The 24823-nt window shown below is 42.3% G+C and overlaps 1 protein-coding gene across 2 annotated transcripts in view; it reads left to right on the top strand.

Annotated features, from left to right (window-relative positions):
- The window catches only part of OSBPL5 (oxysterol binding protein like 5), a 147313-nt gene that overhangs the window by 109658 nt on the left and 12832 nt on the right, over window positions 1-24823 (top strand). Inside the window, exons 8-15 of one of the 2 annotated variants that reach the window (XM_068398269.1) lie at window positions 8423-8594; window positions 14326-14545; window positions 17913-18097; window positions 19558-19639; window positions 20249-20347; window positions 21330-21426; window positions 22348-22446; window positions 23689-23786. In XM_068398269.1, the coding sequence (XP_068254370.1) occupies window positions 8423-8594; window positions 14326-14545; window positions 17913-18097; window positions 19558-19639; window positions 20249-20347; window positions 21330-21426; window positions 22348-22446; window positions 23689-23786 (1052 nt within the window). The remainder of the gene's footprint in view (window positions 1-8422; window positions 8595-14325; window positions 14546-17912; window positions 18098-19557; window positions 19640-20248; window positions 20348-21329; window positions 21427-22347; window positions 22447-23688; window positions 23787-24823) is intronic. The other variant, XM_068398268.1, reaches the window with a different exon arrangement.

Here is a 24823-nt window from a genome sequence, read left to right on the forward strand (position 1 = left end):
GTGGTCATTGTATGTGTTCAAGACAAATTGCTGTCTCATAAAGTACTTTTTTCCTGGCATTTCAGCTATCTTCTAAATGAAAACTTTCATTCTGGTGGAAATCTAATGATTAAACCTTAAAGCCAGCCTGGCAAAGAGACCTGTGGCTGAACTTCTACTCTCTCTTTTTACGACGACTGCCATAGGCCAGTTATGTGGAGTAGAATAGCTTTAGATTTGTTCTGACCTTACCCATAAAGGCTCCCAAGCTAGCAATAGCTCCCGAGGGACCATCAGAGGTAAACCTTCTCTAGCTGTGATCTCTCTATCTGGGTTGTACACCACATACTGAAAAAGCACAAAAGGGACCATATCTGGCCCATGAGAATTTTCAATATTTAAATGCCTATGGGAAGCTTTCTGCCCAGTGAATTATTGCATGTCTCTGGTATCATAAGAGCTTAAAATAGTGAGTTAACTGGAACGTATTTTTAAAGCCAAGATATTGGCCAAGATTCTTGGGAAGCATGCGGAGGCCAGGCAGATCAAAGTAGAGTTACTTTAGGATTTAGTATGATTTTCCTTTACTTTGCTGCTTTCCATCTCTTAGATGGAAAGCTAATTTAATCAAGGGAAGGAGGAGGAACCAAGATAACTCTCAATCAAATATCGTAAACGTGTACATAGAAAATAACTAGGGGCTTTGGTTAAGGATGAAATAATATATGCTCTTGAACAGCACTAGCAATGACCTAGAGCGACTTGCACAGGTTTGGAGTGCCCACATTAGGCCTGGTAGATCCTGAGAGACTGAGGAGATGACCATGACAGCCGATGTGAAGTGAAGTTTTGGGATCTGTCCATTTAGCACTGGACTTCACAAAAAAAAATGATCCAGTATTGCACCAGAAATAGTAGCATGAAAAATGGTGTAATTTTGAGCTGAATTAGAGTATTTGACTTCACAGCTGAGGTCAGTGAGCTGTGAGAAGTGGCAGTACCTTGTGCAGGAAGGGAAGGATGTGAATCTGCAGACAAGAGGGAAGAACAGCTCGTACACTCAGGCTAGCCTCCCTCCCGAACACAGGAGCTGTCCTGGCATGGTGACTGTGCTATGCTCCTTGTGTTTGTTTGTTAGTTAGCCTTTGTGGGGGTAGTTTGGGGGCATCTGCTCCATTGAGCGGTGTAGACGTGCTGACAAATGGCCAAACACATGGGTGTCACACTTGGAGATGAGTGAGTTGGAAATGGTGGTAGGTGGTGTAAAACATATGCAGACAAGGACACAAGGAATAGAAACTGTTACATTTAAAGAAGTCTGTATAAACTGCAGCAAATTAAGGCTTGTACTTTGCAATTAATACAATTTGATTTTAAGCCCAGAAGACACTACTGAAATAGCTGTAGACTGTTATATAGCTTTACCTGTTGTAAAGAGGCATCTCCAAGAGGGTGTACCTGAGTTTGTTTCATTTCTTTAACGCACTGGACAAACAGAGAGGATGCAGTTACGGTCAAGAAAGACGAGATTAAGGTAAAATGAGCTAAGATAGCTGACATAAATGGGGCAGGTGGAATTTGTGCCCTTGCGTAATGTTAGCTTATATTTGTGGTATGCTCATGTCTCCTCCGTAGATGCAATATTGTGTGAATCTGCAGCATCTCTGAGGAGGTGTCCTGACCATGTTCTTCTTAACGCGGTCTCCCATGTTAGTAGTGGAAAATGAACCACAGAACATTTGGCAAATTTAACAGTAATTCATGGAGGCCTCTGACTTGCTGGGGAATACTGAGTTGCAGCATGTGTTAGATGTACAGTTCTGCTATCCAGGCAACTATATCATGATCAGTAGCTACGTGGCCTACTTTTTCTCTCAGCATTTCAGAATCCCTTTTTTCCCCTCTGCCGTACCATCTGTGACAGACTGTTGGTAGGATTTAAGGTCCTGACTTCTGGACAGCCTGCAGAACCACTGCCAAGCTATGGTAGATTTCACATTCACAGACTGAAGCAGCAGTCTGCTGTGTGATGAGTTTTAAAGACATCTGGAAGGTCATCTCAGCCCACAGGGCTCAACCTGTACAAACACGGGGTCTTTCTTTCTGACCAGTTTCAGAAAAGAAAATTGCTTTTTCCAAACCAGTGACTGTGTATGCATTTCAGATTTATGCTGACGAGTGGCTTAGAATTAGTAGTTTAAACCTGTCCCAGGCTTCCTGCACAGACCGTTCTGGGGCTGCCCCTGAGATCTCCAAACCGGTGCCCCAGACGTAAGCATTTTGAGTCACCTGCTTAAATCTCATAGTGCAGATCTCCACCTTGCCATGGGCACTGCCACCAAAGAGGTTACTAGGGGAATTCAAAGTGGCAGATTAGCAAGGATTAAAGGCTTAACAGTGGAATTGTAAACTAGTCGTATGTTTTGTTCCTTATGCCTGTCCTCTCTTTCAGGCATGCTTTGGGTAGCTTCCATTGCCTGATGTGGATGGAGTTGTGTGGAAATCCTGATGGTCTGGCTTACAGTGTTGTTGTTCCTTTGCTAGGCATCTGGCCCTTCCCTTGAAACTCATGCTCTGATCTGGGGAGGAAATTAGATTATTGAAATAAGGGTCACACACAGAAGCAATGAACCAGGAGGAAGACTGCAATTTGAAGCCAAGTTCACAATGAAATATATCACTGGATCCTGGCAGTACTGGAAAAAATAGAAGTTACCTTCTTAGCTTTATGTCTGCCCTTCATACTCCTTAGACCTTTCACAGCAGTTTAAAATCCAGGCATTTGCAACCAGACTTCATTTAGCTTGGTGCATAAATTGCACCTGTAGCTAATTGAGAGATCGCATCCTTGCGTCTTGACAGCCAAAGTGTAAGAAGTCATGCATGCAGGCACCCAAGTGGTACAGCAAAATAATCAGTCAGCTGAATACGATGACCTTAATGTTCACTGACTGAGCCAAATCAGCCTCTTCCTCATCATTCGTGATTTATGTGCACTTGAGCAAGAATTCATTGTTTCCAGGTGACAGTCTACTTCAGGCTGATTCTTAAAAGCATCTATCTTGTAAGTGTGAGGCACGAGGCCAAAAGCTGGATGACTTTAATAATTCAAGAAGAATAATATTCCCTTAGTGATGCCTCTCTGGAGGAATGTGTGGTTACTAGGTATGAGGCTTTTGAAGTCTTAATTGGCAAGAGATTCATCCCAGCTGTTCTGTAGCTACAAGAATTCAATGGGAAAAAAGTATAGTCCTGGGCTGAGATTTCGGTGTGCAACGATGTGATTCCATCTTGAGCAGATTTTTGTTATTGGTTAGTGTTGAGAGAACATTGGCCAGCTCCTCTGTGATCAGCTGCTGCAAAACGTGAGAGATAGACTTGGCACGTCAAAGTATGAGTTGTTCTAGGTGAAATGGTGGTGACTGTAAAGAATTTCAAAGCTGAATAGCCTAGTGTTTTCAATACTGCCTGTTTGTTTTTTTTCTGTGGGATATTGTTGTAATTTTAGATCTGTTCAAAGACTAGGACCAACTCAAGGTATTCCTTGAACTGAGCCTGGGTTAGCAGCATAAGCAACCTTTGGTTGTTTTGTGTTTTTTTTTTTTCCGAGGGGGAGAAGAAGTGGATTTTGTCACTTGGTTTTAGTAGTTCCTTTTCTCTGTGAAAAAAAGAGTTGGTGTGAGTGCACACCTGCTATTGTTCAGCCTTGCAGCCTCCAGGTTTCCGCATGGTGCCAGCAGCGCCCTGTGGACCTGGGAAGCATCCTGCAAGGAGCAGTAGTGGGTCCTATTTGTGCAACTGGACTGCAAGAGTCATCTCAAAGGACCACAGGGTGCTTTTCAAGCCTGCTGAGCCAAAAGGCCTAGAGAAAGCATACAGAAGGTGTCAAAACATATGTGGTATGCATATTCAGCTTTGTTTTTGTGAAGTCAAGGCAACATGCATCCTTCATTAGCTTTTTTTTTCCCCAAACCTTTCAAGAAGGAAGGAACTTTGGAACCCAGCTGTGTTTAACTGATTTTTCAAAGAGTTTCCTTTTTGAAATTGTCACTGATGACTGTCGTCATTTTACTGTAAACACATATAAGAGAGAAAAAGAGTTACAGGCCTACTCAGAGGAGCCACCTCTGTTTTGTCTTTTTTTTTTTTTGTTTTCAGTGAGCACAGCTGAGTGATGTGCAGATGTGTTCCTCTTTCACAGGACATCTGTCACATGTCGAATGCTGTGATCGTAATTTGCTACAGTGATGTAGGGAATGGATATTGAAACCAATGACCGGTAGAAGGAAAGAGGCTACTTCAAAAGAGAGCAAGAACCCAAGCTAGCGCGAGCACTCTGGCAAGACATCCACTTTTGGCACTTTAGGAACAGCCTTGTTGTTTCACTCTTTCCCCATTGTTCCTGGAGGGAGCCAAAGGTGGCTGGGCAATCCACCCACCTGAACAGTTCGGGTGCCAGAAGATGGGTGATGGGAAACGTACTCCTTGTGCCGGCTGCCAGTATGAGTGATCTAGCTGGACTTGACTTTGCACATCAGAGATGGGGATCTTCTCTGGGTGGGGTGTCATTTCTCCTCACGGAGAACTCTGTTAGCTTGGATGAAAGGTTTCTATTGCTGAGTTTTGTAAACACTTCTATGTGGCTTGTAAGATATATGGGAGCGTTATGTGTAGATGGACTATTTTACTCTCTCACTCTTTCATCCTTCCCCCTCCACAGCCCAGGTAAGAGCCAGAGCTCACTCTGCGGGCGGCCCCGTGGAAGTCAGTGACAAAATACTAAATACAATGAAGAAAGGGTCAAGCTCAAAAATAACATTTGAAAGGGAATACTTAGTTCAGAGCTCCCAGGCTGAAGGAGGTAACGCAGGTGTTTTTGAGACATGATCTCTGCAGAAATTGTCCAAAAGTAATTGTTGCAGTGGATAGAGTAATATATAATTTGGTATAAAAAGAGCTTAAAAGCATATGGGGAGATTCTGCCATAGGCTGACAGTATGCTCTTGGCGTTTTCCTTCAGAATTTAAACATATGCTTGTTTTAAGCCACAGTTTGTGGAAAATTATAACTGATGATTGATGACAGTGTTTTACATTGCAGCTTTAAAAACCTCAAACCTTCTAAAAGAATACCATTGTAACTCCTTGGCAGCTCTTTTTTGCTGCCTTTATATGCGTCATATTGAGCTGCCATTCCTCTCTGAAGGAATCCACATTTTTCTTCTCTGATCTAATTACCTTGCATACAAAAAAACCCTGACTTGAGTCAACCATTCAAAATCAGAAAATGTGAGAATTAAGGTAACCATGAAGCCTTCACGCAGACTACCATGACTATAGATGACAGCCTTTAATTATGTGACCACATACTTTTTTACCTTTCTGCAGTTCCTGAGGGAGTGAGTAGACTTGTCAGGTAAGCAATTAAGTAATCAAATGCTAGCGTTTTTGTATCATTTTCACAATAAAGAAGAATACTACTCAATAGCAAGATCACTCAAATGTAAAAACATTTCATGTGGGCCTTTAGCAAGGAAACAGGTTTATCTTGTGTGCAATCCCTGAAACTGAGAGGGTATAATTTTACGGTGTTGTGCTGCAATTAACACAACGTTGACTTGCAGAGAATGTGACCTTTTCATTTGCAGAGGAAATCCCATATTGTAGGTCTGGTTTTGTGGCATACATTTGTTTAGATTCACAGCACCACCTGATGGCTGAAGGCCCATTTCTTAGCTTGGGGATGCTGTGCATCCCTCGAATTCATTTTCTGTTAGAAATTAAAACAAGGGTGTACACTGATGCCATTTCTGTGTTCTGCAGGGCACAAGTAGTGCTGACTGCTAATGCACAGCGAGTTCCTCTAAAGCTTTGTGTCTTTGCCTTGGAATATCAAAATGAGTATTTTAATATTTTTTTTTAATTTAGGCTCCTTGAATAAGATTTCAAAAAAGATTCAAGTTACTCGTAACCCCTTCCAGGGAGTTATCTAAAGAGATAAAAAATCTAGATATGTTATATGGAAATTTCCTCTGGTAATGTGGTGGACCCCAAAAGTTTGACCAAACCTGTAAGCTCATGTTAGTACCAGTGGATACCTGTGGTGGTGGCGGTGGGGGGTAAGAGAGCTGTATGTGGGGTCACAGCCAGCACAGCCTGCACTGCCTACAGCCCCAGGGAGGGATGGGCTGCAGGGGCACAGTAAGGGAGATGGCTGAGAGAGACTTTGGGGTCACCCTTGCCACCCTTGTTAGAAACCATAGACGTAGCCGGTGCATTGCAGTAACCATCATAAGATAATGTCTGTATGTGAGTGCTGCAGGGAGCTGAGCAGCTGACCTCTGTTACTGCTCCAAAGTGCTCATGCTGCTACAACTTAAGCCACCTATCAAAGCACCTGATTTTACAAGCCCATTGAATATAAAAATATCTTGACATATGCAGCATTTCCAAATGTCAAATCATGAAGTCCTCACTCTGCAGAACTGGAAAAGAAAAGGTAAAGAGAGAGGAAAGTCAAAGGAGGTGAGGCTAAGCAGGAGTGTGCTCCCTTGTACGGAATAGCCTGAAACAGGTTTTCATCTTGATGGGTTTGGGGGAGAGGGGATATGTAGGAGGGAGTGGATTTGTGCTCAGTGCAGCCATTAACTCTAATGCGTTATCCATGCAAATCCTCCACATGGCGAGAAGGGAATAAATCTCTGAGTGTAAAGCCTTAATGCAAGAATATTTGTTAAATACAAAATAGTGTGAAATCAATTCCAACAGCCTTCAGCCTTCCTAATCTTTTATTAACCATTATGTGTGATTTGATTATTAAATCATAAGCTGATGCTGAAGGAATTTATGGGATGAAATTAGAATAAATGACTAGGCTCCGCAGTGTTTGTGGCGCAGTGTTCACGTGCAATTCTTCAAAGTTTTGGGTTTTTTTTCTCTCTTTTACTGGTTGTGGCTTTGTATCAAAGCTACTCAAATTTATCAACATTTCTTTATATACACGTGATCTGGATTTTTCTTTTAAACTCCTGTTGATCTTCTCATAGAGCCAAATTTTGGTCATATTGAAGTTGATGGGAATTCTGCCTAAGAGAACAGCAGGATCCCAGTGAGATTTACGCATATGCTTGATGCTAAGTGTGTGATAGAATTGAATGTAATGTTCTCAAATGGGACTTAGGAACGAATGTGGTCCAGGGAAAACCTGTTTGTAGCACTTGCCATTGCGAAAGCAAAGTCCTTTTGTTTCCTTCACTGCCTCTCAAGCACACTTCTAATTATTGCAAAATACATTCTGAGGAGTGTAATGAAGAGCTCTGTTTTACATGCTTGAAATTAGAGAGTAACTCCCTTGATACCTCAATTCTTGAATGTTCAACCAATTTGCAGGTGTCCTGGCCTCATTAATGACTGCACTACAGAAGCAGGCTATTTTCAGGTGCTTCCAAGAGTACAGCGACTCCAGCATTGTGGTGGTTGGGCTTTAACACTAACACACAGCTTTGTAGACTTGTATGGATCATTGCAATAGGAGCCAAGGGTCAGTTTGGATTCCCATGCTTTTCATTTGCTGCCTGCCTGTGGGACCTACGGAGGCCTTAAGAAAATCCAGGGAGGCTGTGCATGGGAACTGAAGTTTGTCTCGTCTCTGTCCCATGCTTATAGTTTCTGGTCTTTGCAAAGTAGACTCTTCAGGTAAAGATTTTTTGTGACAAGATAAGAAAAACTGATGCTCCACCCAGATCATCTGATTGACTGGGCAGGGAGAAGGATTGGAGAAAAGGGAAAAAAATACAAAGAAAGAGGAAAAATAAGCATCCTGACAAGCAACTCCCTCTAGTCTTAATCACTCTGGCAAGTATTGATCATCCTGGCTCTTGTTTGGAGTGATTGTTATTGCAGCACTACACCCTGCATGGGACCGCCAAGCCGGCTGGTAGTTCAGTGATCCCACACCAAGCAGGGGCCTCTCCTGCGCAGAGCAGTGCCTCGGTATCTCCCTGCCATTGGGTAGCCTGTGTGGTGGGGATGCCAAATGCTGAACGTGTTTTTGGGGTGTATGACTTGCAGACATGAGCTGCTTGGTGGTTTGAAAGCACCATAGATGTACACCTGTCCTGCATCTTGGACAAAATCAGGAAGGGGCAAAAGGGGATGCGAACAGGTTATGGGAGATCAGAGGAAGAGATGCTCTTAGGGAAAGGGGAGTTGGGGTGAACTTCCCACTGTATTACCCATGCAGAACTATCACTCATGCAGACACTAAAACACACCATTTCTGGCAAGATAACCTAGGGATTATATATATGAAAAATAGATTATTGTACACAGTGACTTCCTGAATTACAATGAGCTTTACTCCCAGGCAAGAAGCTTTTGAGAAGCAAGGCATGAATTCTCTTATTTATTCTCCTGTGCTTAAATAATTCCTCTTGTTTTCACAGGCCGATGCTGGCTGGATGCTTTGGAACTTGCCCTGCGTTGCTCCAGCCTCTTCCGGCTCAGTGCCTCCAAGCAGGGAAAGGATGGAGAAATGAACTGCTCGAATGATTCTGCGCACGCGGGGCTCAACCACCTCTTGCACACAAGCACTGTCTCAGACCAGGAGTTCTTCCAGTAAGATGGGGCTATCACTTCTTAATGCACAGAGAGGTGTTGCATGGCTCACACTTGGGCATTCTTTTAACTTTAGCATAATCTAACCAGAGTCCACTGAGGAGACCTGTCTAAAAGCCAGCCTGTATGTTCGTCTGCTGCATCCATCACTAATATATGGGTTTGGTGCATATGGGGTTTGTTGTCACCTAATGCTTGAGCACACAGACTGGGGGGAACCTCAGCTGTGTTCATGTGTACATGAACAATTTTCTTCTGTCCCCTTGGGCCAAAATGGCATCTGGAGATGCTGGCATGAAACATGGCTTGGCTGTGTTTACTATAATCTAGCAGTTTACTAATCTAATCTTTACTACAATCTAGTAGTAAAGATTGCAGAATCTAGCTACTAGAGTAGTCCTGTGGCTACACAGGCACAACCACTAACATTGTCCGTCTGTTGGCTGGCACATATGGCTCAGAGTCTGATCTATTTTTAATAGTGTTCTTTTTGCTAATAATACTGTGTCATAGTCAGCAGAGTGCACATACTGCATCCTTAGTTTTATAATTACTTTCTCTCTCTGCAGGGGTTTTGAGTGGTTTCCAATTTCTTCCTTGATGCATCAGATAAATTTTTACATAAGGGAAAAAAGTCCCCACAGCCTTCTTTCTATTCATATTCCTAGTATTACTGCAGCATTTTGGAACAACTCACATCAAAGCTCTGTATGCATTAAAAAACCCCAGGCCTTACCTGTTGCCTATAGCTAAATAAGCAGCCTCAAAAATCCCTCTGGTATAGACACTTGGCCCTCGGAGTGGGAACTAGGAGACGTAGCATCTATTTCTAGTGCTGCTGATACAAATTTGATTCTTAGGGCTCACAGCAATGCATCATTGGTTACAGAGTTTTTAGGGTAGCAGTTCTTGCAGTCTGCAAAGATGATGCCTTGCACAGTAGGATCTCACCTTTACGTGGTTTTCTTAGGCTCTGTTAAAACAGCAGTAGGGATCTGAGTCCTCTTCAGAGTGTGGAGGTATCTCTGGTCCCATGGGACCAAAGGGATGGAAGCATTTTGGTCTGCCCTTCGCTCTGAAAGGCTGTGGTATTCTCAGTGTGTGTTCTCCAGTCCTGTTGTTTGGGATTTTAGGTAGAGTTTGAAGAAGAGCTTTACTGAAGAGCAGTGGGAGAAGAGAAGGAAATCTGGTGTGTTACCAGGGCATGTGCCCTAGTACCTGTGCAAATACTTCTATTGTTCTTGGGCTTCTTCCATAATACTTTACTTTCTAATTTCTTTCTGCCTAAGAGAAAGTCTCTTACGACTGAGCTCACTGTGATAATGAATCTAGGAATGGAGTGGACTTGTTTTTCAGCGGATGGATGTGTACAGAAATCCAATATTAAAATGGAGCCTGTGGCACTGAGAACTTTGAGGCAGACCCATGGCTACCATAAACAGGAAGTGCAGAAGATAGATTTAAAACTGTATTAAAGTATTTCTTAAAAATATGATGCATAAATGACACTTAAATGATGCCTCTGTTTTACCTCTTAGTTGTTCAACGTTAAAAGCCCTGTTGAATTATGGGGCTCAGCAGTAGCACATGAGGCAGAGTTTTCAGCAGGACAGAGTACCCACAATTGGAACCAGGTTTTTCTGACAGGCTCAGATTTTAGCTGAGTCTGGTTCAAGCTGGGTGTTCAGCATCTGGTCGTCTGGACGATACACTCTGCTTTCTGAGTCCTACCACTGGTTTTAATGTGTACCCAGACTTCCCCCAGTGCTTAAAGCCCATGGGAGTTTGAGTGTTGCGGGACAGGGGGATGACTTGCTGTCATCCCTGGAGGAATAAAGAACATTTAAACAAGGGAGAATGCAAAACCAAAACTGTGCAAGTGCTGAGCAAAGGGTTTTTGGTTTGCCACTGTCAGTGGCTTCCTCATAGGGATTCAATCATTCTAATTAAATGCCTTCCCTACAGGGAATCTTACCAATTAAATTGGCACTCTGTTGTTAGGGGGCCAGTTAATTACATTTAACTCTATCTTCAAATTAGCCAAACTACTCTGTCAAGAAAAGAAAAAGAAAAGGGAGATGATGGATATTATAGGGAGAACAAAACCCAAGGGAGTTGGAAAAGGCAAATCTTCCCTTGAGCCAAAGTTGCATTTATCTGCTGGCTGCTTTGCTCCTTTCCTGCTGAGAAAGCAGTCAAGATTATACAGTGATTTTAAAATCTGTGTCTTTAGTAGCGTATAAAAATGAGAGGGAGAGAACTGTGCAAGTGAATTAAAGGCTAAAGTACTGTGTAAATCTGTGATATTGGACAAGAGGCCTTTAGGGCACCAGGCACTCTTCTTCTGAATATGAAGTTGTATTTCTTGTGGCTTCCACGTCTTATTTCCAGCAACCCCAGGAATCTGGCTGGTTTACTTGTTTGACAAGAGCCAAAGATTTTTTTTGCTTTGTGTAGAAGAGGAGTATCAAACCCAAAGAAGTCCTGGTCACTGACTGAAGTTTCCAGGAATGCCCCTAGAGAATAAAGCACTGGTCTAGGACAGCTCCAATATGCTGAAACAGTAAATCAGCCGTGAAGAAATGCCAAGTTATTCATGTTCATGGTGGAAATCCAGTGCTGACTTTTAGCATAGTCATTCCCTCCCAGCTTTTAAGCCTGGTCCAAATCCCATTGGAAGCCCCTGGGAAGTCTTTACATTGATTTTAGTTCATAACAAATGGCATGGGTTTTGTTTATAGCATATTGTACATATTCAGTGATTATTCTGTTTGGAGGAATAGAAGAGCCTGTCTCCACTTCAATATCTCAAGTTTGTTCCTCAGAATGAGGAGCATCTGTTTTCCCTTTGGTTCCCCAGAGCAACTCCTTGGCTCTGGATGTGTTAAGTCTTGCCTTGTTTGTGGCTGGTGGGTAATCAGTGCACAGTTGAGCTGGGTTTTCATATGAATTTAATTCCCTCTTGGACTAAATCTGAAATCCTTAAAAAGTAATGGGGAGGAGCAGAGGAATCTAAGAGGGTCATTTGCTCTACTGAAACTTCAAATATTTCCCAAACGTGAGGCAGGTGACACTGAAAAACACTTGCTCTTATTACAAATGTGAAACAGAAACAAGTGCTACTTCTCAGCCATGAAGCATAAGCCTTATAATGAACTGTTCTTTCAAGCATTTTTACCCTGGAGAAAACTTTCACTAGGTAAGGGAGCATAGCAACCACAGACACACACTCACGTATTTAGTTGATCGTTGAAAAATTAAGAAATAAATTAGGTATTTAAATTATCAATGTAAGAAGGATATGGAGCTGTTGGAACAAGTCCAGAGTAGGGCCATGAAGATGTTCAGAGGGCTGGAGCATCTCTCCTATGAAGAGAGGCTGAGAGAGTTGGGGCTGTTCAGCCTGGAGAAGAGAAGGCTCCAGGGAGACCTTCTAGCAGCCTTCCAGTACCTGAAGGGGGCCTACAGGAAAGCTGGAGAGGGACTTTTTACAAGGGCATGTGGTGACAGGACAAGGGGGAATGGTTTTAAACTGAAAGAGGGTAGATTTAAATTAGATATTAGGAAGAAATTCTTGACTGTGAGGGTGGTGAGACACTGGAACAGGTTGCCCAGAGAAGTTGTGGATGCCCCCTCCCTGGCAGTGTTTAAGGCCAGGTTGGGTGGGGCTTTGAGCAACCTGCTCTAGTGGAAGGTGTCCCTGCCTGTGGCAGGGGGGTTGGAATTAGCTGATCTTTAAGGTCCCTTCCAACCCAAACCATTCTATCATTCTATGATTCTATCAGCAACTAATAACTAATAACTTCTTAGACCTACAATCCAGGATCTGTGCTGAGGAATCATGGGATAATCTCTCTAGACAGCTCTCTACTCACCTTTTTTCTCCTTTATTATCTTAAACTCATTCATGTGCTATACTCTATGCTTCCAGTGTATTTTATTATCAGTCATTACACTTGCTGGTTGCTAGCTAAAAAAAGTAGTAACATCCTGGCACTAAAACGATGGAGATATGTAAGGTCTGATAGCAAATTATTAGTGCTGGAGTATAGTGGTCATCCACTCTCTGATTTATGAACTTAGTTTTATTTTACAGTAAAGCTGTAAATTAAAAAACCTTGTAGTTTGTATATATACACACATAGACATATATGCATGCATACATATATATACAAATGGAGTTAAAAGAAAAGTTTTCTAAAGGCACAGAAAGCTGTAGATGACACTTTCAAAAGAACTCTAGAAACTGAGCTTCTCCAGAAACTGAGCTGTGACTGTCACAATGTGGCTTGGTTGGTGTGTTAAAAATCATGAGCTTATTTCAGTGCATGGTTGGAAGCTGAGATCTTTTGAAAAGCTGATGCCAGTGCTGTGTTCTGACTCTTCTGTTGTTTGTTTTTTTTTTTAATCTGGCTCTAACTAGCAATGCCTAATTATCTTTAAAAAAAAAAAAGAGAGAAGGAGAACAAAGGATAGGAACTTTCAGCATTAATCTATAATCAAAATTGGAACATGCCCAGAACAGCCTGAGAAAAGGCCAATCATGGAGAGAGTTCAAGCTTGACAAATCATTCCCATGTACTGAGGAGAGAAATCTTGCTTTGAGAGGGAGATGGACTACAGAAGGTAACAAATCTTCAAGATCCAGGGCCTGTTTAGATCCTCTGAAACTCCTTGTAACGTTGGAAATGTTTTATTTTTGCTCTATCCAAGAGCAATTTTTCATGAGGACTTGGGTAAGAAATTTGCAGAGGAAGCTCCAGCTGAGAAGGTCAGCACCTGAGGGCTAGGCTAGGCCATGAAAGAGGGGATGTGTGTGTGAGACACGTATGAATAGGGAAAACTGAAGTCCATAGTAAATATCACTTGAAAAAACAGGCATTTAGTGAATACTTTTCAGTGTCTGACCTCTGGCCCATCTAATCGTGTTTGCCATCTGTCATATGAACTGCATCTGCTTGCTCAAATGGAGATGCTGTAGGCTACTTGAGAGAGAATTGTTGGCTTTCTTCTTATTTTCTAAAGCCTGGGTCACTGAGCGTGAAGCTTGCTACACCTTGCAGGCTTTCCCTTGGATGCTGTTATAATCTGGGTATTCTTATATGTAATTGTCCAGTCCATGCTTTCAATTGAGTTCTTCCACACAGCATTATCTGAGGGAAGCACTTTCCCCAAGTTAGTTTGGGTATGTATGTGTGAAAATACTTGCTTCTATTGATTCTTAAATTTGCCTTTTCTAGTGCAGGGCTGACTTAGGACCACCATGTGTTGAAATAAAGTAGCGGTAGTAGTGAAAAGAAAATGTGTCCTCTAGTGTCATATTTTTCCCATATGCTACCATCCACTGATTTATTTCTGTAAAGGGAAAAATCTCTCCTATTGACACTTCAGTTCTCTAAATCAGCAGTGTACAGTTGTTCATGTGTGCTCTGTATCTCTCTGGTACGTGGGCTCCCATCAGGAGCCAGTGGCAATTCCACGTAAAGGTTGGATAAGTGGAGCTATGTGGCAGATTTTGCAAAGTGCAGTTTGGAGGGGAGAATTTTGATGGAAAATATCTCACTGTTTCCATGATAAAAACCCTGCTTTTCAGGAGATCAATGTCTTATACTCTCCTGGGCTGTGTACCCTATTTTGAGTCCTGGAGGGTGTTTTTACTTTATCTAAAAAGGCCTTAAGTAATCTGGCTTTGTAAATCAAATTGAAGCAAGTAATGAACTGTGTGTTGCAGTTTGAATGAGTCAGCCCTGGAGAACCACCACCATTTGGAAAATGATGCATTTTCAGACAAGTCCGAGAGAGACAACGTAGAAGAGTCGGAGAATGAAACTCATGAGAACAGCCGGAAGACAAATGAAAGCGAGAGCGATCAGTCAGAAATCCATGGAGAAATCTCTCCGGGAAGGAAAGGGACGACTTATATTGAACAGATCTATGAGGAATTTGGGGAGGTAAAAGAAAAAATATTATTTTAATCACTGCCTGTTTCTGTTAAAATGTCTCTGTTCATAGTATTTGTCATTCAGCCTTCTAGATGTGTGGCAGTTAAGAACCACCTTTGTGAGTTCCAGTGTTTTACAGAGAAAGCAATGCACAGCTCTCTGCTAAATTATGTTGAATTATCATGTGCTCTAATAATTATGTGTTATGAAGAGCAGCTCCGGTACTGTGCTTTGGCGTGTTTCCACGATCAGCGATCGCTTTAACCAGTTATTGCATTAAAGAGCCGCACAGCATTGGCACAGTGCTTCGGGAGCCAGCAGGAGGGGGAATTATTATTCTGGGCATGCGTCCTGGCCAATTAGGATGCTCAGTCCTTGCATGATACAAAATATGATACTTTCCTTTTTTCATTATGCATGGAACGTCCTTTTTGTGCGTCCTAATGGAGCGTTTGAGCCACTTGATTCCTAAATGACAGTTTCTTGTAGGAAAGCCATTTCTCATGTCATTTAACAGCAGGAGGATGCGTTTCTGTTCCATATAAGAGCCTTTGTTAGCTGGATGTCACTGTGACACCTCTGAGGAAAGCAGCAGTAGAGAGCTGGGGGAGCCAAGTGTGTTGGGTGAGAATCAGTCTGGGTAGGCAGCGGAGGAGCTCTGCTCCAGCGCTGGGAGGGCTCTGAGCATTCCCTTCCCTATTGATTCGAACAAGGAAGCCGAAGTCTTGTTGATGCTTCAAAAAAACCCACTTTGCTAGAAAGCTGTTTCTTTCTTGTGTGTGTTTGCTGCCATTTCAGATGTCAGGTGTGAGGTGCAAGCCCCTGCTCTAGAAATTGTGCTTGCAAACAGAACTGTTGCCTACAGACAGAAAAAAAACAACTCCCCTTTTGCACATGTCTCCCCTCAAATCCCAGCCCAGACACACAGCAAATGGTAACTGGGTCCAAACAGGGGATTTTGAATACAGCTGAGCAACTAAGCAACAGCAAAATGAAGGCAAGCTTAATTTCTATCAGCTGCTGCTTCTGAAATGACCTTTTGCCATGTGACAAACTTGTCCTAGAAGTATTGGTAGGGCAGACTGATACCTTGGTGATTGAATGACCCTTACAGGCAGCACTGATGTGTGTGTGGGGTGTGTGAGTGAGAGATCTCTCTGCAGTTTTACATTAAAATAAAAAAAAAAAGCAGTACAAACCAAATGGAAAGGGCTAAATTTCTGCTTAGAGAGTGACACATTGTGTAGCATATAATAAGGCTAACTATAGTGTGGCTGCTCAGGCAGAGGTGACACCCAGTGGGCTTTCAAAAAGAATTGCTGTGTAGCCTTGGCCATTAGGTGTTTTACTAGATTTCTGTTGTTGGCCAAGAGATGGGGCTGTCGTCACCTGAGACACACAGACAAGACTGGCTGTTGAGTCTTGTCCTGCTGGTGACAGTAACGTAAGGAAAAGTACCGTTCTGTGCAATGACGTAGTTTGCTATCAGCAATGGGAAGAGATGTATCAAGGTAAACACAGGCCAACTAATAACATTAACTGTCATCTTAAACTGAAACTGCTGCCCCTCAGTCTGTGTGTACAGTTCAGATTTGGCAGGACAAAGGTCACAGATGCAAACCATCACTGTTAAATTTGCAGCATGGCTTTGGAGCTCGCTTGAAAGGTGTGCACGTATGCATGTGCATCTGTATGCGTTTGAAAGGGGCATGCTTGTGCATCTGACGTTCCAGCTTTGCCTTGTTGCAGTAGGCATGTGAAGGCAGAGACAGCTGCCAGAAGGACTTTGAGATTGCAAAAGTTGGTCTACACTATAAAAAAGACACCTCCTCCATAGGCAGATTGATAACAAAAAGCCCATTTTTTATCAAGCTTTTAGTTTTAACAAATTCTAAAAGGGGTTCTTGAAGGTGATGTATTTGAGGGGAAAGAAAACCAGAAATTACTTGAAGTTGTTCTCATCCTCCTGCACCTTCTTCCCTTTTCATCCATCCCTTCTGCAGTGTTTCATTCTGAGTTACACTTTGTACAGCAATTTCAACATGGCATTAATTTATATTGCAAATGCATGCACACGTGAGAACCTGGATAAATAATTAAAGTTCTGACAGACCCATATGTATTGTAAGCCCTAGCTGATGCTGTGGTATTGTGCTCTTTAATGGTTTGCATTTCTTCTTGGAGGTTCAAGGTGTGTATTGCATCAGACTGTCACAAAAATAATTATATAATAGCAGAATGGCAATGAAATGAAAAGAGCTTTGTTGTTCCTCAATCTGAAATTCCCCCCAGCCTACAAGACTTTGTGTGTTTCTCTATGACTAGTAAAAGGGCTGATCGGGAGCCAAAAAGATGGTGCTGGCGACACTCAGGTGGTGAAAATGAGTATTTAGTGATTTACACCATCTGCAAATCGTGTTGGGATATGCTATGTGTCCTCTCCCAAACCAAAGTGCATTCTAGAAAGTGGATATGTGCCCTTTTTCTGATAGAAATCTCTTTCCTAAAGACAGTAGAAAGCCTAAGTATGAGTATTCTCTTTCATTGTTAAATTATGATGCCTAGGATGCGTTAAAATGACATTAATGTTTGAAAATTTAGTTTCATTTTCTTTCTCCAGTGGCTTGACAGGCCCATTCCCCTCTGTTAAACCTCATGTAGCCCCACTGAACACAGAGGAACTACACAGTTATCGGTGAAACCACAACATAGTCCCTGGCTTTTTTACCATTACTTGCACTTCAGCTGCAAAGGGCACTGAGCAGCGTTGCGGTGCCTGTAGTTCTTGTGCACGTTGCCTGGCAGTGGGGCCTTTGCCATACCTACACTACCAGTCTGTCTTATTTTGAACTTGGAGGACTGCTTCCATTCTTCGTTGATTACTCATCTATCTCCGAAGTTTTTCTACACCTATAATAGTAAATCTTACAGTCTCTCATTTGCTGAGGATGGGACTGAGAGGAGCTTCTTGTATGCATCCCACCAGGCTGCAGTGATGCTGTAACAGCCTTGGGCATGTCCACACCTCCTGAGGGACTGCAGTGCAGAATCCCCTTGGTTTATGTTGGTCCAGGATGACCCATGGCAATCTGAGGTGCGTGGAGGCAGTGGCTTAGGAAGAAGCACAGTAGATGTGTGCTCCCTGCCTCATGCCAGCTCTCACAGAGGCCCAGAGCTTTCTGTACCACTCACTTTAGTGCTTTGGGCATTCATTTCTCCTGAGACAGAGCTGATGTCTCTTTGCGGCAGTGTAGCTGAGCATTCACCCATGTGCCAGGGCCAGGTATGCCTGGGAGAGCTTGGACCCTCTAGGTAAATGCACCCTCAAGAAATGGTTTTCCTATTTCTGCCCTGAGCTTCCCTTTTCCCATTGTAGACAGGTGAATCGTCTCAAACAGAAACTGTCTCTGAGGAGAACAAGAGCCTGATGTGGATCCTGCTGAAGCAGCTGCGGCCCGGCATGGACCTATCACGGGTGGTGCTGCCCACCTTCATCCTGGAGCCACGCTCATTCCTTAACAAGCTCTCTGATTACTACTACCATGCTGACCTGCTTTCCCAGTAAGCAGCACGCAGAGCATGCCCGGCATGGGCACTTTTCTTGTGAATATGTGTTATGGTGTTAGCTTGGTGCTGGCTGGGGCGTGCTTGCATTCTTGAAAGGCTCCCAAATAATACCCAGGTCACTGGATTCAATGTAAATCAAGCCAGGTGCCAGCTGTGGTGGCCTTTTAAAGATGGACTGCTGCCAGTGAGGGGCAAGGAAGCAAGGAAAACAGTTAAACTCCAGACAAAACTACCTTTGCACATACCCATGTTTACCAGCGTTGGCTGGAACTGATGGGGATTCAGCTCATGCCTTTGAGCATCTTGCAACAGAGCTATGCCACCTTCTGGCCTTCTGGTGTCCTTGTGTACAGAGGGGAATAGGACAGAGAGCAAACAGAATTGTCAAGCTTACTTGACAATTACTTCTGCCCCCAAAAGTAATATAATTATGTTGGCTGATAAATAAGAACATCTTTTAACACTGTTGATGAGAGAGATTTGCTGGGAGCAGCAGAGTAGAAAATAGAAAATGTTATGCTTGCGGATAGGACCAGCCTTCTCAACGAGATGTGCCTGGTGTATTTTAAAACCAGTGTGTGCAATATTCAAAGAGCAGCACTAGTTACTCATGTTTATTCCACTGCCTCTGGGTAATTTTAGAATTGTGGTATTTTCAAGCCTTGTTTATGGTATTTGTAACATCTAAAGTTAACAAAATGGTTCTCCTCAGTGCTGAGATCTAAGAAAACTTCAAGAGGTTTGGAGGTTTTGTTAAATAAACCTCTTTGTGGTGCGGATGATCCTTCTAAATGGATTTTGCAAGAACTTACTCAGGTTGATTTTCAAAACTGACTAAATGGTTGCAAATACCAGGAACTCTGTTCTTTATGTTTACTTCCTACTTCATCTCTGAGCAGGGAGGGGTTGGACAAGATGACCTTGAGAACTCCCTTCCAACGTAAATTATTGTATGAAATCTTGAAGTACTGAAAGAGGCCATGTAGCACATCAGCCTTAAAGATCTTTTAAGGAAGAGGGAAACAAAGAAAAAGAGAGAAAAATAGAATTGTCTTTGATGTTGGTGGCATAAGTATTATTGTACTTATGACTCACACTGTAATGTTGGCTGTAACTAAATGCTAATGTGAGTGGCGGTCCCACATTAACATACTTGAATGTATGCCCCATCAAACCTGATACACTCCAGAAATGTTATTAGCTTTTTGCAGGAGTGCAGGGCAAGGGCTGCCACTTTTCAAGAGTTTATATGTGTGTTGTATGATGTACGTTACTAAAAAAACATTCTTTCTGCTGGCAGACACCTTTTTCACTGACAGCAGCACAGAAGTTACTTCCCTTTAGTACTGGGGAAATACTGTTGAAATTAATGTTTTTGTATGGGTATGAAATTAATGTGAAGTGTGAACAGTATAAAGAGCATGTGAGAAAACATTTTATGTTGTGTCCTGCAGGGCTGTCCTTGAAGATCATCCATACAGTCGAATGAAGCAAGTTTTGAGGTGGTATCTGTCCGGCTTCTATAAGAAGCCAAAGGTAAAAGAATGCATGAAGTTAGGGTTGTAACGGACATTGAAATCTCCTGCTATGGTTGCGTATTTCTTTATTGCCTTTCCTTTGGTGCTTTACCTCTTCTGTTGTTCAGAAGACTTTGACCATTACTTTTAGAACTGGAGTTGCATTTGGTTTTGGAGTAGATATTGAGTGCAAAATAGTGCTGACCATCTCAGAGCTTTTGCACTGGACAGTTAGAAGGCAAAACTAGTCATCAACAAGTAACATGTCTTCGGATTCAAGATTTTTCCCTTGGTTGAAAGCAGGTCTCCTTTCTCTTTTCAGGCCTATTAATACCATAGCGCCATATGCACCTGCTGCATACAGTAGCAGAAATAATAAAGTTTTATCATCTTATAAAACTTTGATCAGGCAGACGATTCAGTTGGTAAGAACAGCAGATGAATCCATGTCTCAGATGAAAAGATTAGATTAGGAGGATATATGTAACCAGTTCTTCAGTTTTGATTCTTGTGATTGACTTAGTTTAAAACATCAGGGAGAATATTATTCTGTTGTTTTGTGGCCATCTCTGTAAAGTTGGATTGCAAACCTTCATTTGTAGCAGGTTTTGGTTGCTTTGCTTTTCAGGGAATGAAAAAACCATACAACCCTATTCTGGGAGAGACGTTTCGCTGCTGTTGGTTTCACCCTCAGACGAACAGTCACACATTTTACATAGCAGAACAGGTAAGTTGCTTTATTTGGATGCTCAAGTGTTGCAAGCAGCAGCCTACTTGCACCTCCGTGTATAGGAACACACTCCACATCTCACCCTGGGAGAGGACGTTGGAGTTTTGTGTAAATACCCAGAGTGCAACATGGGGTAAACTAGCTGCTGATCTTTTTTCTCTTTAGATTTGTAAAGATTACCATAAGCTTTGGCAGGCACTCAAGACTATAAAAGCTGGTCTCCCATATACAACATTAGCCTCTTCAATACAGACCTTTTCCATGGGGTTCTGCCCTACTGTTTTCTTATTATTAATAAAACATTGTTGTGGTTTATGTTGCCTCTGTCAGAAGGGGTATAAAACACATAACCAAATCCTACCTTCCTTTATTTCTAAACTTTCTATAATGATTTTAACAGGACTAAATTGAGGGCTTTATCTCTGTGTCTTGGGGATAAATGAAAGGCAGAGCTCACAAGTAAACTGGCCTGACAAAATTTAGTATGAGATTTACGGTATTAATAAAGGGATCTGATGACCATGTGGACTTTGGTACAGGGACTCCCTGTTTCACATATTTTTTCCTATTTAATTGAAGAATTTTTATTTTGTTTTATTTTATTTCAGCCACTGCGTCCATTTTACGGAGGTTATTTAGATGCTGCCAAAAAGTTCTGTGGTGTTATTTATTGTGTTGAAATCTGACAGTGTACCTGTTGGCCTAAAGTGATTTCAAATGCAGAAGAGAATACGGGGTGGAGGAGAGAGTTTACATATATAATGTTCTCATATATAATGGGGTCACATATAATGTTCCGTCCTTTAACACTGAGGTTAATGGTACAGATGGGGCTTACAGGACTCTGCTCAGTCTCGTGGCCTTTATCTTGCACTTTCCCTGGAGCACGTGTAACACCGTGTGACGATGTGTATGCACCCTCCACTCTGCTTAGCCTGTGAAGACTGCTGTAAATGACCCGTGCTTGTTTTTCTTCTAGGTCTCCCATCATCCGCCAGTGTCAGCTTTTCATGTCAGCAATAGGAAGGACGGATTCTGCATTACTGGCAGCATTCTAGCTAGGTCCAAGTTTTATGGTAAGGCATTCAGCCTAGGCATCTGCCAGGTAACATCGTGGCATTGGTTTTGCTTTGTTTCTCAATCACTCCTGAGTGTGTTGAGAGTTAAGAACAAAGAAATGCTTAAGAGGTCTACCACCAGGACACCCTAATTCCTTGTCTCCTGGGTTTTTACCATTTCAGTGGGAGATCACACTGATGTTAAAAAAAAAAATGGATAGAAAAATTGCGAGCTTTAAAAACCTGGTTTTCAGAAAGCAAAGGTTCGTGAGAATGTATGAGCAATGGGTTGTCAGACTACTTTGCATATGCTCACGCTCACGGATGAGTCATTTTATAGCTGTCTGATCGTCCAGCTGACTTTTGCAAAAGTCTCTGTGTAAATGTAACCATTTAGCTCCCAGATTTCTGAGAGTTGAACCCTAGAGCTTCAAAATGTCCTCAGATCTCTTAATTGCAACGAAGACAGCACAACTACAGGCTCTGAAACAGTGTTGGTATTTGAAATAGGTTTTTTGTTTAGGCAAACACCTCTTACCCTCTGATAAATGTATTTGCTGAAACACTTGTCAATAGTCATTGCCTTCTGGCAATTTTGTTATTTAGGATCATATGCAATCAGAAAAGTTGTGATAACAGAAGGACCTGAAAAATTTCTAAGCCTTGGGACTGCTTTCTGCATCCCACTAATGACTTATTTAATCTGCTGCCCTTTCTGCAACAGGGGCTAAATGCCAGAGCAAATATGAGCCATACGGCAGAGAGTTTATTAGAACTGCCTGCCTCAACAGTAAATGATTTGCAGGGTCCTGAATTATTAGCATTTCATATCTCATTAGTGACCTGCATTTAAATGGAAAAGTTTTTCTAAAGTAGAATGAGTGACCAAGTATAACATGCATTTTTTAATATATATGTATTTATTCTTTTCAATTCTAGGTAACTCACTTTCTGCACTGTTGGATGGGAAAGCAAAGCTTATGTTTCTAAACAGAGAGGAAGAATATATAATTACTATGCCATACGCCCACTGTAAAGGTAAGTTATGACTGTTGAAATAGGAAGCAAACAAAGAATAATATAGTGGTATCTTACTGACTAACTTTGCACTGTCTCTCTTCTTCCCTCTCAAATTCCTGGAACCACAGGGACCGGTAATTTCAGGGAGCAGTTGCTCCACATGTGAGCCATAGCGCTCAGCAGAAGACTGGTAATCCCCACTGAAGTCTTTGCGATTTGTCTGTGCAGAGCTGAGGACAGAATTAGGCCCATCTAAGTTAGTTTTAACTCTATGCAGAAACAAAAAAAAATATTGCGTATATGCACTGCAGATAAAATGAAGATGGAAAGAGTAAGAGTACATTTCTGAGCTTCTGAGGATAAAAAGTTTTTCTAATGTTAACACAGAGGATATTCGTGACTTCTCTTCTGATTTCTTTGTTACTCTAACCATGATGTTCCTCAGTGTGTGAGCTGCCTCAGTGAGGCTGATACCTGTTACCATGTGCAAGTACAAAATTAGCTTTGCTCTGTTGAGCTGAATGTGCACTGAGGCCAGGGTATGGCTGCTGATTCGCTGCTGTAACTTTGCAATTCTCCTGCGGAAGCTCAGCATCGGTGGCATTTCAACCACGGTGATAAAATCACTCCTGCAGCAGTTTGATCCAATTTTGGTTTTTGAAAATTTTTTATTTTGGCATGTTGACCTGGAAGTTAATAATTATGGAGGGTCTAGCTACCTGAAAAGACTAACTGCTGTAAATCACAACCTCTGTGAACTGTTCCTGTGCATAAGTCTTTCTCTTGTCAATTTTTCTTTTTCTGCAAATGACCTTTTCAGAAAATGGTAAGTATGTGTGAAAAGGAGTCCCCTGCATGACTGCTAGTCTCCCAGATTCTGCTGAATCCCATTACAGCTCCTCTCTGCCCCATCCACCCTGTGAGAAGCGACTGGGTTTGTTTTAGCACTAGTATAAATGAAGTTACTGGGCACAACTAACTTTATTTTTCCTTTCCCACTTTCAGCTTGCCACAGATGCACTATCAGCACCTGTGAGTCAAGCTATTTCCTAGCTTGTGTAATAAATGGGAAATATGGAGTCAGGGGAGGATTCTTCATGCTTATACTAAAGAGCCATTTCCTAGAAACCTTGGTTTCTGTCTTTTGAAAACTTTAAGCCAAGTAATGAATTTCACAGCATGTCAGCAAGGGCCAGTTTGATTTGAGAAAGCAGATTGCTTCTGTTGGGGCCTCTCATAATTCTCTTTTTTCCCTTTCAGGACTTCTATACGGTACTATGACAATGGAGCTTGGAGGAAAAGTTACCATCGACTGTAAGAAAACTAACCACAGGGCAGAACTGGAATTCAAGCTAAAGGTAAGAGGCATTGTGGCCCCTATTTTGAATGGGTCTCAGGCTTGCCCCTGCACTCCAGGAAGGTTTGGCCATACACACCAGATCATTTATGTACCAGCAATGTGTGCATGCACCACGGGGTGGCCTACCCAGAGAGGAGGCATCACCCCGCAGTCAGGTTTGCCTAGTGCAATTCGATTTGAACCCAGGAGGCCTGAGTTTTACACATGACTTGCTCACTGCCAGGCAGCTGGCTACTGGCCAAACTCTGTTCTGAATCTTTGGAAATGACAGTGTGGCTTCTGTTTAGGAAGGTGCAATTATTTTTGCTTGCAAAATAGTGAGGTGTACAAACTACTTTGAGGCAAGTTAGGATATGGATCTTCAGTGGAGCTCTCCGGTAGCCATCACATATGTACTGCTACCTTGCAGGTATTACAATGAACTGTGCCTTGTGTTTCTCAAGGCTACAGGACCTTGCCTTGATGGTGTTACCAGATGGTTCACTTCAGCAATGGTTTAGCAAAAGTAGGCCTCAGGTTTAGCAACGGTTTAGCAAAAGTAGGCCTCAGAGTAGGCTCTAAAAGGCCTGCTCTGTGTTACCTTTATACAGAACAAACTTTCCTGTCAATAATTTTCCTTTTAGCTAGAATAATAGAGAATAACAATAGGTCCTGAAGCAAACTACATGTTTTGTAGATAGAGTTTGTTTATGGGATTGATAACAAGGTTCTAGTAAATAATGATTCATGCTGTTTACGCTTAGTCCCAGAAAAATAAAGGTCTCTGCTAATTATATAAGGCCAAAAGACAAAACAAAACTGTGAAGAACAACTTTGTGATGTCTAAATTAACTTGATTCATAAACTCTTGTGTCAGAGGAGAGATAAGTCCAAAACGATATCTTCTTCTTGAGAACACACGTACTTGTAAACAAGAAGGCCTCGACCACGCTTGCGCAGAAGCACGATTAAAGGGGGATTGCGACCACCAGCGACCCCCAGAGACCACCCAAGACCCCTTCCCCAATTTAGTACGCATGCGTAAAGACATTACGT

The sequence above is a fragment of the Nyctibius grandis genome, chromosome 4 (genome assembly GCF_013368605.1).
Source record: "Nyctibius grandis isolate bNycGra1 chromosome 4, bNycGra1.pri, whole genome shotgun sequence".
Taxonomy (NCBI): Eukaryota; Metazoa; Chordata; class Aves; order Nyctibiiformes; family Nyctibiidae; genus Nyctibius; species Nyctibius grandis.